General features: G+C 37.8%; 1 protein-coding gene across 1 annotated transcript in view; it reads right to left on the bottom strand.

The window, feature by feature from the left end:
• Positions 1-17,422, bottom strand: part of LOC132775960 (kinesin-like protein KIF28) — a 37,160-nt gene that overhangs the window by 12,587 nt on the left and 7,151 nt on the right. The window contains exons 4-16 of the mRNA XM_067463821.1: positions 17,023-17,058; positions 15,494-15,718; positions 13,713-13,867; positions 13,211-13,322; positions 12,721-12,823; positions 10,930-11,187; positions 9,468-9,589; positions 7,863-7,953; positions 6,532-6,586; positions 4,247-4,370; positions 2,836-2,980; positions 1,364-1,482; positions 363-470 (exon numbers count right to left, since the gene is read on the bottom strand). Coding sequence (XP_067319922.1) covers positions 363-470; positions 1,364-1,482; positions 2,836-2,980; positions 4,247-4,370; positions 6,532-6,586; positions 7,863-7,953; positions 9,468-9,589; positions 10,930-11,187; positions 12,721-12,823; positions 13,211-13,322; positions 13,713-13,867; positions 15,494-15,718; positions 17,023-17,058 — 1,653 coding nt within the window. The remainder of the gene's footprint in view (positions 1-362; positions 471-1,363; positions 1,483-2,835; positions 2,981-4,246; positions 4,371-6,531; positions 6,587-7,862; positions 7,954-9,467; positions 9,590-10,929; positions 11,188-12,720; positions 12,824-13,210; positions 13,323-13,712; positions 13,868-15,493; positions 15,719-17,022; positions 17,059-17,422) is intronic.

Below are 17,422 nucleotides of genomic sequence, written 5' to 3'. Positions count from 1 at the left end.
TTGACGTTGTCATCTAGGTGTGGTGGAGCCACACTGACACAATGGGTTAAACCCTTGTGCTGGCTGAACTGCTGACCTAAAAGTCGACGGTTTGAACCAATGAGACAGGATGAGCCCCCACTGTCAACTCCAGCTTCTCATGCAGGGGCATGAGAGAAGCCTCCCACAGGATGGTAACACATCTGGGAATCCCCTGGGCAACATCTCTGCAGATGGCCAGTTCTCTCACACCAGAAGCAACTTGCAGTTTCTCAAGTCACTTCCGACATGATAAAAAAAAAAACAAGGTATGGTTTGCAACCTCATAAGTCCCTAGTGATACCACTGGGGGAAAAGCAGAACTAATGGCTGAACCTTTTTACCTGGTTAGTAACTTTGTTTGCCACTTTCACAATGACCTCTTTTTGCAGGTCGTAGCCTCTTGAGTCAGAAGATGCCAAGTTCTTCACTTTCAATTCCATCTCTAAATCCTGTTGAAGAAAAGCCTCTCAGAATGGTTTTGTATTGCAACCTGTCATCCATTTTATAAAGCCATTATATCCAAACGCATTATAACAGCAAAGTCATTAAGAATAACAACATGGGGACTTTGCTTACTGCTCACAATTCAAACTTATTTTGCCAAATTCCTACAAAAGAAAGTTGTTAACAGTTTTTATTTTAGATATTTGAAGAGTTGCCGTCCCATTTCCATTTTAGTTTCCCTTTTATAAAAGACAAAATCTGAACTGTTGATATTTCACATATTTGAGATTTTTTTTCTCCCACAAACTCCCAAAATGAATGATAAAAACATAAATCTGTAACATTAGATTGCATGCAATAACATGGAATTTGATAATAGCCATAAACTGTGTAGATAGTATAATGTATACTGGACATGTTATTGTTGTGGTCTGCAACAGAGAGATGTTGGGCAGTTTGTAGTTGGAGAGTCGCAGACATACTGGTTAAAACAATAAGAGACACTGAATACATTCTACTAAACTTTGAATGCAGTCTTGCTCCACACTCATCTGATTTCAGCAACCAATGGCTTTAGTATCCAGTTGTTTTATGTGTCTTTCCTTTGAAATATTGAATCATAATGTTTTCCTCTTAATTTAAGGGAGTGTGATTTGACTGAAATCACTGTGTGTGTTCAAAGTCCTATTTAGCCATGGAAAGCCACTTTGAAGTTCACTGTGGGTGCTGAAGGAAAGGTAATCTGCCTTGAAGAAAGACAAATATGTTTCTCATACATCTTTTATTTGGATTCTCAGAATGAATAATTTTGCATGCACTATAAGATGTGCTTAAAGTACAAACTAGTTCCAGCCTTGCAGTAAACCATGAGATATGTACTCTACTCATTCAAACAGACCTTCTTCAGCTCCACACTCATCTGATTTGCTTCAGCAACCAGGGGCATTAACTTAAGATAATCATGGAAGACAGCAAGGACACTGGGATCTGGTTTGCCATCTTTCCTATTTGCAGAACCTTTGAGAATGGAAACAGAGTGTTAATTCTAAACAAGCAAAGGTTTCATTATTATAGAAAGAAATTATGTATTCATGTTCGTTCTTTCATTTATATTCATCCTTTCTCCCAGGAATGGAACTCAAAGCATCTGACCAATTATTAATATAATACAGGTTAAAATTATGCAAAAACAGCAATAAAAAGTGTAAGTATAAACATTTACAATGTATAAAGTTTATTTATGTATTTATTTATTTCATATATATATACTTCTTTTCTCACCCCTGGGGGAACTCAAAGCGGTTCACAGAAAAAGTAAATGGCAAAATTAAATGCCTCACGAGATATAAAATACACCACATAACTGAAATAGCATATAACAATAGATTGAAAACAGTAAACTATGAAATCCTGGACATAGACAAACATAAAACATATAACGTTTGACATTGCACCGTAATTACCATAATTACAATACCACATTAAAAAGGAGAGGAAGGAGGGATTCATCCTGATCTCCCTAAGGAATGAATTCCGAAGTCTAAGAGAAACCACAAAGAAGACCCTCTTCCCTGTTTTCACCAAACAAGTCTAAGAAGGTGTTAGGGACAGAAAGAAGGGCCTCTCCTATAGATCTCAGAACTTTGAAGGACTAAACCTACCTGTATGAGTCCATTGACTAACCCAGACCCAGGTCATATAAGTGTGTTGAATTTGCTGTAGAAACACCAACAGAGAGTTCTGTGGCACTTTAATTGCTTACAGATTTACTACGGCCTAAGCTTTTATGAAGTCTACAACATTATAAGCATGAAGTCTTCCTGAGAATTTCAGGTATGTATATGATTACACGTGATTGGGAGTGAGTTTGTAGATAATAAGGTCAGAAAGTATTGACAATACTTGTGACATTAAGCTTTCTCATTGCCACTGCTTTGTGTTGGATTCCTTTTCAGTCTTGTTTTTATCATCCCACTCTGAATTACATGTTTGTTATTGTGCACGTTGCGGTGGTTAGATATCTTGTAAATGGCATATTGGATTCTGTCCATGGTGTGGTAGAAGCCCCAAAGAATTGGCACACGTGGGACCCAATGAAACAAAAAAACATGCACTTGCACCCCCATTGCACCCATTGTTCAAGGTGTCCTGAAATATCACAGCAGTACTTGTCAGTGGTCTGAATTAAAAAGAAAACATTTCCCAACTCCACAAGATTACCACCAATTGTACACTTGTGTAATTTACTTGGCTATTAGGATATGCACCCCACAGCTTCAAGTTGCTATTAACACATCTGCAACAACAAATATATCAGGAACAAGAAATCTATAAAAGTAGAAGTGCACCATCATCACAATTCTTACTTACTAAGTGTATCTACACTGAAACCTTCTGCGGCTGCCAGCTCTGACTGAACAAAATCATAATCATATCTGCTCAGATCCTCCCTGGTGCGATCAGTAGGTGGACCAATGTAGAGGTAGGCATTGTTCGATCCCAAAATAATACGATCCTGAGGGAACAAGTACATCGTGCTGGCTGAAATTATTTGCATCGCATTGCATTGCACTGAGTGCATTTATGTTTCCAGTACCTGAAAGTTGAGCTCAGAAATTTGCCAAGGATACTGTTTTTAGTTGTAAAGTGTTTGAACTGTGAACCAAGAAGATATTACCAGCTCAAAACCCATTAGCAACACAATCAATATGTGAATTTTAAAAAGTAATTGCCATCTCAATCATAGTCTTCCTCCACCATTGAATTTAAATTGGTACAGGCTTTTGAAAATACACTATTCATGATTGATGACTGAGAAGTGCTAAACTCCAATCCAAATCCTGTCTCTTTAAAGCCCCCCACTTGGTAGGAAGGTGCAGAGTTGTGATGGAGTGAAACATCAAAGAAGGGCTAGAGTTGTGATGGGGTGGAGCATCAGTCTACTCTCAAAGAAAACTTGTTCGCTGAGAGCTCCCCTGCTTTTGCTCTGAAACATTAGCCTGATTTGAGAGCTCCAACTTTTGGCTGGAAAACCATAGGGAAGCTGGCCAGACCCATGCAAGGCCAGAATAGGACCAGGATTGCTGTTTTCAACTTGGTTGTTGCAAGAATATTGTGCTGGTTTAGTTTAGATGTTACCTTATAATATACTACAGAGAGTTCCAGATTCCTCTCTCCGTCCCTTTTTTTGTTAGCTTTCTCAATTAGCTCTCAATAGATTCCAGGTTCCTTTTAGTAGTCCAGATAAGAAAAGTAACTGTAAGTAAATATGGGATAGTTTGATTATGGGGAACCCTTGACATCTAGGTAAAGGTAAAGGTTTTCCCTTGACATTAAGTCCAGTCATGTCCGACTCTGGGTGTTGGTGCTCATCTCCATTTCTAAGCTGTTGTCCGTAAACATCTCCAAGGTCATGTGGAGCGCTGCATGGAGCGCTGTTACCTTCCCGACTGAGCGGTACCTATTGATCTACTCACATTTGCATGTTTTCGAACTGCTAGATTGGCAGAAGCTGGGGCTAACTGCAGGAGCTCATGCTGCTCCCCAGATTAGAACCTGCAACCTTTTGGTCAGCAAGTTCAGCAGCTCAGCGCTTTAACCCACTGCGCCATCGGGGGCTCCACCTATGTGTTGGCAATAACTCAGTGGATCAGGGCATAATGTAAAATTCATTTCCCCCCCCCCCCCCCCCCCAGCTTGCTTACTTAATGAAATAAAGCAGGAAACACATGAGAGCAGGGGAAACTTGTTAACAAATGAATTCCAATCATAAATAACTCACCAGGTGTTGTAGTTTGGTTTTTACAACAATGGGGACCCCATTGACAATGACTTTACACTTATCCCGAGGAGTTATTGTAACTTTGCCATCAGCATTTGTAAATGTTGCGTGCTTATCCAAAATACTGAAATAGAGGAAGACAAATATTTTTTTTTAAATCCAAGATAAAAATTTTAATTCTCTTACCTGGCGTGAAAATGTGTTTTAGTTCTGTGAAACACTGGCAGAGCTCAAGAGAGACACAGAAAATTGGATGACAGCTTCTTGTTCCTGGGAGTAAAAGACCACACTGGTACTTTTCTTTTTGAGCACTGCATATTAGAAAGGAGTAGTAATAATATACAAGGCATTCATAGAGGGCTCTCAGATGTTTTAAAGGCCAATCTGGTGGGAAGGGTCTAAAAAAGTCTCTGAGCCCAGATCCTGAATGCAGAAAACCCCAAGTTCATTTACAATTAAAGAGTCCACATTTGAGAAAGTTTGGAGTGGCCGACTTTGGTGGATCCAAGGGAAAACCTTTGATCCCTAGGACCTTCAGTAGGCTGAATGCGCTGCATAAACTGGGTTTTTGGTGGGATATCCATGTCTTGTTCTGACAAAGAAATTTTAAAAGCTGTGAAATATGATGGAAGATCCTAAAACCTATTTAAAAGGCATATAGCCTTCTCTCTTCTTTGGCTTCCTTTCATCCATCTTTTCATGGCTGCAAAAGGGCTTTGGGGGACTTATCGACTACTCTGATATTTGTTGGAAAACAAACACAGCCAACAGTACAAAATCCAATAAATTCCTCACTTGACTTGCAGACAATTTTATTGTCCAGAAGGTAGAAAAGGCAAGAAGAGGATCAGCTATTCTGGATCTGATTTTAACCAACACCGAGGACCTGGTCAATGGTGTCAAAGTGGTGGGATCCTTAGCTGAGAGTGACCATTTTTGTGATACAAAGGAAGGCTGAAACTAAGAGAAGTCAAACATGCATTCTAGACTTTAGGAAAACAAACTTCAGGAAATTTAAGGAAATACTGAGTGTGATTCCATGGACAGAAATACTAAAAGAGAAGGGAGTTACTGAAGGCACAATTGCAAACAGTGCCGGCAAGGAGAAAAAATAGAAGTGTAAAACAACCAGAATGGATGTCCAAATAACTTTTAACTGAGCTAAGATTTAAAAGAGACATGCACAAAAAATGGAAAAGGAGGAAATCACCAAAAATGAATTCAAACCAATAACCAACATATGTAGGGAGAATGTTTGTAAGGCTAAGGCACAAAATGAACTCAGGCTTGCCAGAGAGATTAAAACCAATAAAAAGTGGTTCTTTGGCTATGTCAGCAGAAAAATGAACAAAAAGGAAACGGTAGGGCCTCTGCGAGGAGAAAGTGGTGAAATGCTAACAGAGGATAGGGAAATGGCAGAGCTGCTCAACACCTTCTTTGCCACAGTCTTCTCTCAAAAGGAGATCGGTATCAACCTGAACAATAGAGAGAAGACGAGGTAATAGGGGAAATGCAATCCAAAATAAGTAAAGACGATGATATTGGATTGCATTATTTTAAATAAGTGATATTAAGGTTTGATATGTTTTTAATGACTGTTTTAATGTATATGTTTATTTTACTATGTATATCCCTATGGCATCAACTCGCTGCCTATATATGTAAGCCGCCTTGAGTCCCCTACAGAGCGAGAAAGGTGGGGTATAAATATGGTAAAGGAAGAAAAGAAAGAAAGAAAGAGAAAAAAAGCAAAAAAGCAAGAAGTCCAGGAATACCTGGTACTCTAAATAAATTTAAGTCTCCAGGGCCAGATGAACTATAACCAAGAGTTTTGAAGAAACTAGGCGACACTTCCCCCATATGATGGGGAAAGCATCTCTGCATCTGAGTGGTACACAAAGCAACAGAGTTACCCCTCTCACTTGCCATTTCACTAAGCCTGCTGCAGAAATGGCATGGGGAGAGACTCCCCCATGAGATAAGGTTGAATGAGTTTAGGAAACTCATGCATAGGAAGGAGAATATTACCTAAAACAGCCTTTCCCCATGTGGTGCCAACCATGCATTTTTTATTAGAAGTCCCATCATTTCTAATAGCACATACAAGACAAGAGTAATTGGTCTGAGATAAACTAGATGGAATTATTACAAACCAAAAGTACAAAGAAATAATTGTTTGTATTATCTTGTAGAGTTCTTTAATCCTAGTGAAGTGAAATTACCATGTGGCCCTTGCAATTTTCCTGGAAATAAAGGACAGAAAAGCAATGAGTTCATATACATACCCCAGACCTCTCAGAATTATTGCATTTGAGGATGACTGACCAACTTCAGAAGAACCTGAACAAAAATAATGTGTTGTATAAAAATGTTTTTCTTTGCCTTCATATGAAAACGTATAGTGGCCCAGATCTTCTCATTCATTTTGGTATTTTTTCTAGAAACAGTTGTATGGACTTCCATTACTCCCAGTCTATAGTATAGACTACTGGTGGGAGACTATCAGGAAATGTGCTTCACAGATAGCTAAATTCAGGTGGTAAGTTAGGTTAGTAAAGGTTTGGGACTGGGATGCAGCCCATAGCACCAAACCACCATATAGTTTTCAGCATTTGGTAAACTAGCTTTTCCCCAAATGCTTTATTTTGCTTTTCTTAATATTATAATATATAACATTCTATACTGTAATATTTTATAAATATATAACAAAATATTACCTTTGTCTTGTTTATACAAGGCCTGATTTACACATGAAAAACTAATGACGAAACTACTTTGTGTGGGCTATAGTCAGCTGACTGGGAGAAAATATAAATGTAATATACAACTTTTAAAAGTATGATCCTTGACTAAAATATATTTCACCCTTTCCTAGGCCACTGTCACATTTTGTAAGAGTCTTTGGCATGTTTTATTACAATTTCAGAATTAAAGAAAAAAGAGCTTGAAAGAATTCACATTCTTGCCATTTTTGTTCACATTTCAGGCACAGAAAATAATAATAATAATAATAATAATAATAATAATAATAATAACTCCATTTGTACCCCGCCTCCATCTCCCCAAGGGGATTTGGGGCGACTAACATGGGGACAAGTCCAAACAATTACAATAAAGCAAAATAAATACATACAAGACACATGACAACATCAAGCAAAAATGCTTATACAATAACATAATAAAACAATAAAATAGTAACAATAACATAATAAAACAGAGTATAAAAAACAGAAAAAGAACAAAAATGTAATTACATGGAATTCCCATTTGACGGATGTTGAACTGGATGGCCCTTGTGATCTCTTCCAACTTCATGATTCTATGATCCATTCCCAAATGAATAAACACTCTGTTGTCCTCAAAACACAATCTTATTCATAGAGAAATAGCATTTCTGGCAGGGCTGCTCTCTCATAATGCAATAAGCTGTTCTGATAACCAGTGTGGTGTGGTGGTTAGAGTGGGATGTGAGGACTTGTAGCTTGTTAGATGGTAAGCTCATTGTCTCTTTCACTTAGGTTACACTGAATGTAATTGTTTACGCTGATGATCTTTAATAACTGTATAACAAACCCTTCATTTCAGCAACAAACACGCTTAAAAAAGAAAATAATACCTTTTTGAACAAAGTACTTGAGAACTCCTGAAAGTTGAGGGTCTTCGTTGATATTCACAATATAAGGAAATGTTTCCACCATCCATCTCTCCTGTAGAAGAATTCATTAAACCTCATTTCAGCCCATTTATGCTCATCAATACTGTAGCTGGACTAGGTGAGTCTCAGGCTTGCAGGAACTATAATTTTTGTTCCTGAGTTATAAATGCCATTTCCTAACTGGTTCTATCATTTTAAAAAACATGGAAAACATTTATTAAGCTGCAAAAACTTTGTTTTTGTGGGACATCCTTCAACACATTTTGCTTTAGTTTTTCAATTAATATCTGATAACAGTCTCAACCAGTTCAACACAGTTTGTGGCAGCCACAAAAATGAAGTTTCTGGTGTATAGCAACTACTTTAAAAGTAAGTACCGCGTAATTAAACAGGAAATAATACTTTCAAACCAGGAACAGAAAACCTTGCAAATATTGTTGCATAGCGTTATATTTGAATTGGTTTTACTTTTTTTCTGAGATCCACAGGTTCAATCTAGTTCTAACTGGAGCTTGATGCAGAATATATAGAACTAGAATTAAAGACACCTAAGACCAGCAATTTGTGCTGAGTGAAAGACTGTACAGAATTCACACTACTTTCCCAAAGGATTCAGAAAGAAACGCATATGCCCAGATGTTATTTCACAGATCTTTACTCTGATGAAAAATCTAGGTAAGTGTTCATAGGTACATTTGAAGACATTCAGTTATTTACTTATTCATATTAAAATATTAGTACTTCCTTATATGAAATGATTATAAAGTAACATAAAATAAAATCAGGAATCTTGATATAATTATTCAATTTTACCTGAAATTCTGTAAAATAATAATTTCTTTTATTCCATTTTTATTAACCTATGAGCAAATTCATGTGCAGCTTTGTAAGTTGCCATCTAACCAGGGACCAATTCTATTAATGGTAGAAAGCTCCTTGGTCCATGCAATTGAATATACCCAGACCTGTGTTTTCCATTTGTTTCCCTCAATCCTCACATCAGTCCTCAACAGTATCTATGTAATACTTTTCACACAGATGAAAAGAATCAGAAGCATCCATTGCTAATCTCAGTCTAATAAAGTCATGTAAGCAGAGCGATCTCACTTGTACACAAAGCTCTCCTGTCCCCTGACCCCCAGCATGGACAGCTCTCTCTTGTTTGTTTTAACAAGGAAAAATTGTGAGAACAAGGGCAAAAATTGCAGAGATATACAAACAAATGCCATTTTGCTCTGGTAATCATATTAACCAGGCATCGTTCTTAAAAAAAACATACAAATAAATTTAAAGCATATATTTTAAAAACAAAAAAACTACCCAATTGGATCAAAGTATCATTTAGTCCAGAATATTTCTTCTAGAAAGGCAAGCTAGAAAGTACATCTAAAAGTTCTTCCCAAATTCTCCCTTAAACATGTTGAGTCCCCTTCATTACCCAGTAAGCATAACTAATGATCATGGTGATTGATGTTGAGGTCCAACATATCTGGAGACCACCAGCTTGGTCATGGTTGAGCTATAAAATGGGTGGGGTTGGACAGAAAGCAATCCAGCACTCCTGACCTGAGTGACTGCGGCATATTGCTGCTCCCATTCTTTCCGGGCTTCTTCCAGCCGATATTCCCAGGTAGCTTGAATGGCTTGAATCCTCAGTTCATTTTCAGCAAGTAAACAACGAAGCTCTTCTGCAAAGAGTGAAAAACCGATCTTGAGGCAAATGTCCATACTGCTAAATAAAACAAAGGGCTAGGAATAATGGTGCACTTCCAGTGGCAGAAGGCAAGAGAATCAGGTAGCAAATGTATTCTCTGACACTTCATGAGATATAATAGTGTATCTCATAATCCAAGTAATGCATGTTTGCAGGTAGAAAATAAACAACCAGACCCATACACTCCTGCACATAAAGAGTTATCAGAGAGGAAAAGCAGGTTTCATTTGCTGTGTAATATGTAAGAAGTAAATTTGCTTACAAATACTAACATTTTAATAACATCTTTTCATACATGTTTTTGATGCTCAAGAAAATAGGATTCCTTTGAATTGATGGAAGAAAAATTCAGTTTGAATATTAGAAGGAAGTTTCTGAAAGTGACTAATTTTATAGTAGAATAAACTATTTTTAATACAGACATTATACAGACACACATACTGTATTGCTAAATTTTCCAAGGAGGTAATCTATCTCTTATTTCTCTTATTTCTAACTTAATACCCTGTATAATTTCAAGAATAATTCGCTGAATTTTGATGATGAGATATCAAGTTTGTCCTCTTCCCTCCCTCCTGCAGTATTCTATGCTACTGTCCTTCCATGAAAAATGCTCGCAAATTCAGGAGATTTGGTGGGCAAGTCTGCAAGTGAAAGGTGGTGGAAATCAGACAATCATACCATGCAAGGGATAATGTCATGTGCAAGCTGCACATCCCATATCTCGAATTCCAAAATTCGAAATGATCCAAAATCTGAAATTGTTCACATTGATGGCTGAGATTGTCATGATGCAGGGCTCTACATGGCTGAGATTGTCATGATGGCTGAGATTGTCATGATGCAGGCAGAGGTGAACCAAAAACAGCACCCAGCTTATCTCAAAAACTATTTTACTTAAAACAATAACGTAAATCACTTCAGATCCAAAATCTGAAATTGTCCACATGGATGGCAGTGACTGTCATTATGCAGGGCTCTACCAGTATTCAGGCAGAGGTGAACCAAAAACAAAACCAGCTTGTCTCAAAAACCATTTTACTTAAAATATTCAAACATAAAAGTAGTTCACGGCCAAAGAGTATAAAGCAAAATCTAATTAACAAGAAGCGTACTACAAACACCAGTTCAGTGTCAGGAGTACACAGTAATCTAAAGATACCCAAAATGCTGTTGGATCCAAAATGTGGTCATTTTACATTAACTCTCAGAAAATGGGAGCTATTACAAAAAACAAAACAAAACAAAACACCAACTCACGGATCTTTTTAATATTAAATATTATGTTCGTTCTTCAAAATAGATGGTACTTACTTGTTTCATCTTCCACTTTTTTACCAGAGTTTCCAAGATCTGACAATCTGGAGAACAGGTTACAATTTTCTGCCTTCAGCTCATTTATCAGCTTTGCTGTTGGACCTGTATTTATCACTGCTTTGTTTTTTATCTTTTTTGTTCTTGCAGTTGAAAAACAGAGGGGAAAACAAATATATATATGTAAACTTAATCTGAAGGAGTAAGTGGGACTGTGCAAAGTGATAATTATGCCAACATAACTGTTGAGTGTTGACCCTTGGTCCTCTTACAGCAGTGGTTCTCAACCTTCCTAATGCTTGATAGAGTTCTTTATGTTGTGGTGACTCCCAACCATAAAATTATTTTCACTGCTACTGTAATTTTGCTACTGTTATGAATTGTAATGTAAATATCTGATATGCAGGATGTATTTTCATTTACTTGACCAAATTTGGCACAAATGCTCGATATGCCCAAATCTGACTACTGATTGTTTCCTCTCTGTTGTTTTGGTGTTGTAATTTTATCAAATAATATGCAGTGTCCAGGTTGGTTCATCAGGTGCTCTGCTATGGCTGACTTCTCTGGTTGAAGTAGTCTGCAGTGCCTTTCATGTTCCTTGATTCGCAGCGCCCAAACACGAATCAAGGAACATGAAAGGCACAGCAGACTACTTCAACCAGAGAAGTCAGCCATAGCAGAGCACCTGATGAACCAACCTGGACACCACATATTATTTGAGAACACAGAAATGCTGGACCACTCTAACAACCACCATGTCAGACTACACAGAGAAGCCATTGAAATCCACAAGCATGTGGACAATTTCAACAGAAAGGAGGAAATTATGAAAATGAACAAAATCTGGCTATCAGTATTAAAAAACTCTAAAATTACAACAGCAAAACAACAGAGAGGAAACGATCAGGGACATCTAATCATCTCTCAACAAAATATTGCCCCAGACACTGCCAGGCCATCAAATGCTAATCAAGGTGGTAGGTTGAAACATTCACACCTAGCTCCAGCAGACAAGAGTCCTTTGCCCCACCCTGGTCATTCCATAGATATATAAACCCATTTTCCTAGTTCCAACAGACCTCACTACCTCTGAGGATGCTTGCCATAGATGCAGGCAAAACGTCAGGAGAGAATGCCTCTAAAACATGGCCATATAGCCCGAAAAAACCTACAATAACCCAGTCCATGAGTACTTAAAAACTGCCAAAGTTATAAATTAGAAGTGTATTTGTGCACTCAGAACTAAATTTCAGTGACACCAGAAGATCAGGTGTTGTGTCAGAACAGTCTATGTACACACATAAATGAGAATTTGCTGTACTGGAATGGTTTATACTCAATTGCTCTCATTCCTGCTGGCGTCACAAACACGTCTGGTGGGGACGAGAGACGGCCTTCTCAGTGGTGGCTCCTCGGCTATGGAACACCCTTCCTAGGGACATTAGATTGCCCCTCCCTTCTAGCATTCCGGAGAAAAAGTTAAGACTTGGCTGTTTGAGCAAGCATTTGACAAGGCAGTGTAACAGACATAGGAATATGGAACGATTGGATGATGATTTTGGACAACGTTTTTAATTAAGAGACACATATGATTTATGTTTTTAATTGATCTTGTTATGATTTTATATTACATGTGGATATTTTTAAATGTTTTATGCTGTTGTTGGGCATTGAATTGTTGCCTTTGTTAACCGCCCTGAGTCGCCTGCAGGCTGAGAGGGTGCGGTATACAAATATAGTAAACAAACAAAAAAATAAATAAATCTGTCCCACTATAGGCTCCAGTTCAATCATTTGTCATATAAGGTGAAAAAACATCATACCTCTCAGCGTAGCGTAGTGTTGACAATGTCTCCTCATAGCATATGTCTGCTGGACTAATAGCCGCAATCTGAGGTGAACATATTAAGTACATTAAACCAAAACGAATTCTCACTTCAGTTATTTTCTCTTATCAATAATAGTTAGAATAGAAAGTGAATGACCATCTCATTGACTCCATTACACCCAACCCTCCCGCTCATGACAGGCATTTTTCCTGGTATGTATTAATGGAAAGGCTATGCTAATCACAGTGATTTCAAGACATTATACAGTTTGTGTTTTAGCATTTTCTTTCTTTTTTTAATCACAGTGTCTTTTGCTTATGTTTACATCTTATCTTTTTCTTATCTGCTTTTCTCGGGAATTACAATAGTTTTCATAAGGAATAGAGAGTAGAATGTATGTTTTCCCCAACATCCCAGTGAAAAATAAACACAGTAAAAGATCACGTTACCATAATAGTTCTGCTGTTTCCTCCCAAAGCAGATTGCAAGAGTTTTGTAAGAACCGAATCTCTGTATGGGACATGCAACACTTTCTTTCCCATGGCGGCCTCAGCCAGAGCACTAGAAGGAAAATGAATCCAAAGCTATTGAGCAGGAGATACATTTCTGCTGTTATTACACTGCAGGAGAAAACAGTCATGGGCAGGAGTTATTAAGCAGGGCTCTATAGTACGTGTAGGAGCTGTATGTTATCTTAGCATATTTCAACATATTTGGGAGAGATTTGGAAGCAACATTGTCTCAAAAATGTGCCAAAATAGGAAACCATGGGGCTTTGGGGGATGACTGGGAAACTTCAGATTCTACAAATGTGATTCCCAAGGGCCACAGCTAGCCTCTGAGTTGTACTATGGCCACCCGTAATCTAGATGAGGTTCAAAAATTAGTCCCCATTTTTGTCATGAAGTATCCAAGACACACACAGGTTCCTTTACTTGATCTGTTTTGTACCTGATAACATTTCCTAAAGTGGTTAAGCTCAGATTTACACGTGAGCCTTCCTTCAGTCTGTCTCCTTCTGATCCTGAGGACTTTTGTCTCTCGCTGCCAGCCAGGTCCACCAGATTTATAATTGATTGTTTAGTGATATCTTCTCTCAATAAAATCTGAAAGAAATAACATTGGGAATTAACAGAAGGGACACAATTCACAGAGAATGGGTTATATAACAAGCACAGGGGAAGGATTGATTCCTAGCAGTACAGGGCCAATTGATGATAATAACACTACTACTACTATTATTGTATTTATTTTTACCCCACATGATCTCTTCCAAAGGGGACTCAAAGCAGCTTGACAAAAAAACATTAGTGTATAATTTAAACTATACAAATATGCAAACATTAAAATAGAATTAAACACAAACATCACTAAACAAAATCACAGTTAAAACCCATCAAAACATATTCAAAGTTAAAAACCACAGCATCCCCTGACTAGATCTTAAACACCTTCATCTTTCAATGCCTGTCTGAAAAAAAAAAAAGTTTTGGCCTGCTGCCAGAAGGACAGCAGGGAGGGGGCCATTCTGGTTTTCCTGATCAGGGTCAAGGGGGAGCAACCAAGAAGACCCTCTCTCTTGTACCCATCAACTGAGCTTGAGATGGAGGTGGGACTGAGAGAATGGCCTCTCCTGAAGATCTCAGGGCCGGGAAGGTTCCTATGACTAATAGTAAATTGTACTACTAATAGTAATTTTTACTATTAATAGTAAATTGTAGTATTAATAGTACATTTTATTACTAATAGTAAATTTGTTATCTTCCTGTTCTCATGGCTCAAGGTGGGGCACAACACAGTCAAAATTCATCAACACACATACAATAAAACATATATTAAAACACATAGTACAACAATTAAAATGCAGTAGTAATAAAATGTGAATTTAAAACTCATGGTTGAAAAATGATACCTAAGCTATAATAAAAACTATATTTTTCCATACTTTGCAAAGGTGGGTTGGCAACTTTGAGAAACTTCTAAAGCATATAATCTGAAGGCTCCTGTTCTCTTTGTATTCCGGTCTGTCAGGGTTCATGACACAGAAATACATTTCTTTCCTAAATAAGGTTGGGTCCTTGATTCACCAGACTTCCTCCAGTTATGGAGAAGGAAAGGCCCCTTCAAACGGTTGTAGGAGTATGAGCCTACCTAAAGTCTAACTTAATGATGGCTCATGAATTTAGCAAAAGTGAAATTCAATTAACAATAATTGTTGGTGAAATTGTCCTCACCAAAGTACGCACTCAACCTCTGTACTTTGGCGATACTGTGCATTAGTAAACTACTGCAATTAGGGTCAAGCTGGTTGTTTCCCTATATATATATATTTATGGAAAGCATGGGAAATGTATGACTTTCCAGATGTTGCTGGACCACAGCCCCCATGAGTAATCGCAATTAGCTATGCTAGGTAGAGTTTATGGACTGAAGTTTGATAACAATAGGAGTCATTTGGATAACACCCAGTTATGTACCCAAAATATTTGTAAGTGCTCCATTGTCCATAAGCTAATAAAATAGTTCCCTATTTTAAATAATACATGCAGGAAAAGAGATGCTTCTAATATCAAATTAAGAGCAAATGCTCTGCTTACATCTGTCAAGTACTACCAGAAGTAGTAGGGCAGTGTAAAGATTTCTAAGAGTAATCACCCCACCCTACCTGAGTGGTCCCAGATGGTGTGAAATGGCGTGACCCTTAATACCACCTTGAGATGTTGGTACTCTACCTGTTTGAACTGGATGGTGATGAGCATATGAGACCGGCTGCTAGTCACATTCATACTCGTTGAAGCAGTGGTTCTTATTTTGGTACCTTGCTCCATTAGTCTCTCAATCTGGGCATAACTGTCGCAAGGCACTCGTTTCAAGCCATCCACATAGAAGCCTTGCTGCTGATCTTCTCTTACTTTGAGTCCACCCCGCTTCTTGATTTTAGATTGCAAGTCTGTCACCTTGGATTTGTAGATGAAGAGTATGTATTAATAGAAAACAGAGTACCATTCGCATGTATGGGAGAAATTTAAACACTAACTCTTGAAAACATTTAAGGTTACGTTGCAAAAGATCGGTGGATTTTGAAAGCATGCCCTTGCATTCCTTAATAATTACAACAATGTCATAATTCCAACTCAGGTTGTTCACTAGAGGGTTTATACCCTTTGCATGCAGCATTTTTGCAAATGATACACAGACCCATCTGAATTCTTTATAACAGACAAATCCTGAAGATGTAGCCTTCTCAGTGGCTGCCCCTCAACTCTGGGACTCCCTGCCCAAGGAAGCCCAAATGCCCCCCTTGCTGTCCTTCCAGCTGCAGGCTTTTAAAAAAAATCATGTCAGAAGCGTCTCGAGAAACTGCAAGTCGCTTCTGGTGTATGAGAACTGGTCATCTGCAGCGGTGTTGCCCAGATGTGTTACCATCCTGTAGGATGCTTCTCTCATGTCCCTGCATGCATGCTGGAGCTGACAGGCAGGAGCTCACTCCATCTTGCGGATTTGAACTGCCGATCTTGAGGTCAGCAGTTCAGCTGGCAGAAGGGTTTAACCCATTGAGCTTTCTATTCAGGCAGGTTTTTAAAAATGAAGGTGTTTAAGATCAATTCAGGGGATGTTGTGATTTTTAATTTTTAATTTGTTTCAATGGTTTTTAACTGGGATTTTTAAAAGATACTGTTAATATTTAATCTTGTTTTGATGTTCATATATTTGTATATTTTATACAAATCTACACATATATCATGCTCATGCTTTTATGTTAAGCCGCTTTGAGTCCCCTTCAGGGGAGATAAATAAATATAATAATAAATAAAGATAATAATATTTGTGTATGGACACATGTGCTGTACAGACCATTTTTTTCCGCTTCCTAATATGACACCCACATTTCCGAAACCGTACACAAAAAGGTAGCAAATCAGATTTAGCAGCCATCAGGGTTCATTAAAAATGTGTCTGAGAAACAGAAGACGCAGCAAAATTTGGAGAATTATTTGTACAATGCATATGGTACACAGGAAAAAAACTATGAGATATTCTAGAAATAGATCAATGAAGCAGAAATAAAGGGAATGGTTTTGTTGACAGATCTCCTTCCATCAACAGATGTAGGAGGGGACCCCTTGATCCCCCACTAACTCTTCAAAGTGGCCCTGAATTGCTGGGAAGCCTCCCTGGGAGATTGTTTTGGTTCAGCATTAGAGACCTGAAGGAGGAAGAGGTGCAGAAGACAGTTCTGTTGCACTCTTACTATTATTACCTGTTCATTATAAATTTCCAGCATGCTAAACGTCACCTATGAGTTGAAAAGGAGAGAAAAGAGAAATATCATCTTTACATTTTAGGTTAATTTGGGAAAATTCAGTGCTGAGTTCCATGTATAAATTTGACATGGAATGTATCATGTCCATATATAACTGTATTACATCATAAGGAGTTTTATGAATGTTTTCAAAACACATACACATCATTTTATCTTTTCTCATTGCCTAATAATAATAATAATAATAATAATAATAATAATAATAATAATTGTATATAGCAGGATCAAGTGTACACGGCACAAACAATGGGTCCTGCCAAACCTGTTTAATCTAAAATATAACTGCTTGGAAATGGAGATGAGCACCACCCCCCAGAATCAGACACGACTAGACTTA

This window comes from Anolis sagrei, chromosome 1, assembly GCF_037176765.1.
Source record: "Anolis sagrei isolate rAnoSag1 chromosome 1, rAnoSag1.mat, whole genome shotgun sequence".
In the NCBI taxonomy this organism is placed as follows: Eukaryota; Metazoa; Chordata; class Lepidosauria; order Squamata; family Dactyloidae; genus Anolis; species Anolis sagrei.
This window is presented reverse-complemented; position numbering and strand designations above follow the sequence as displayed.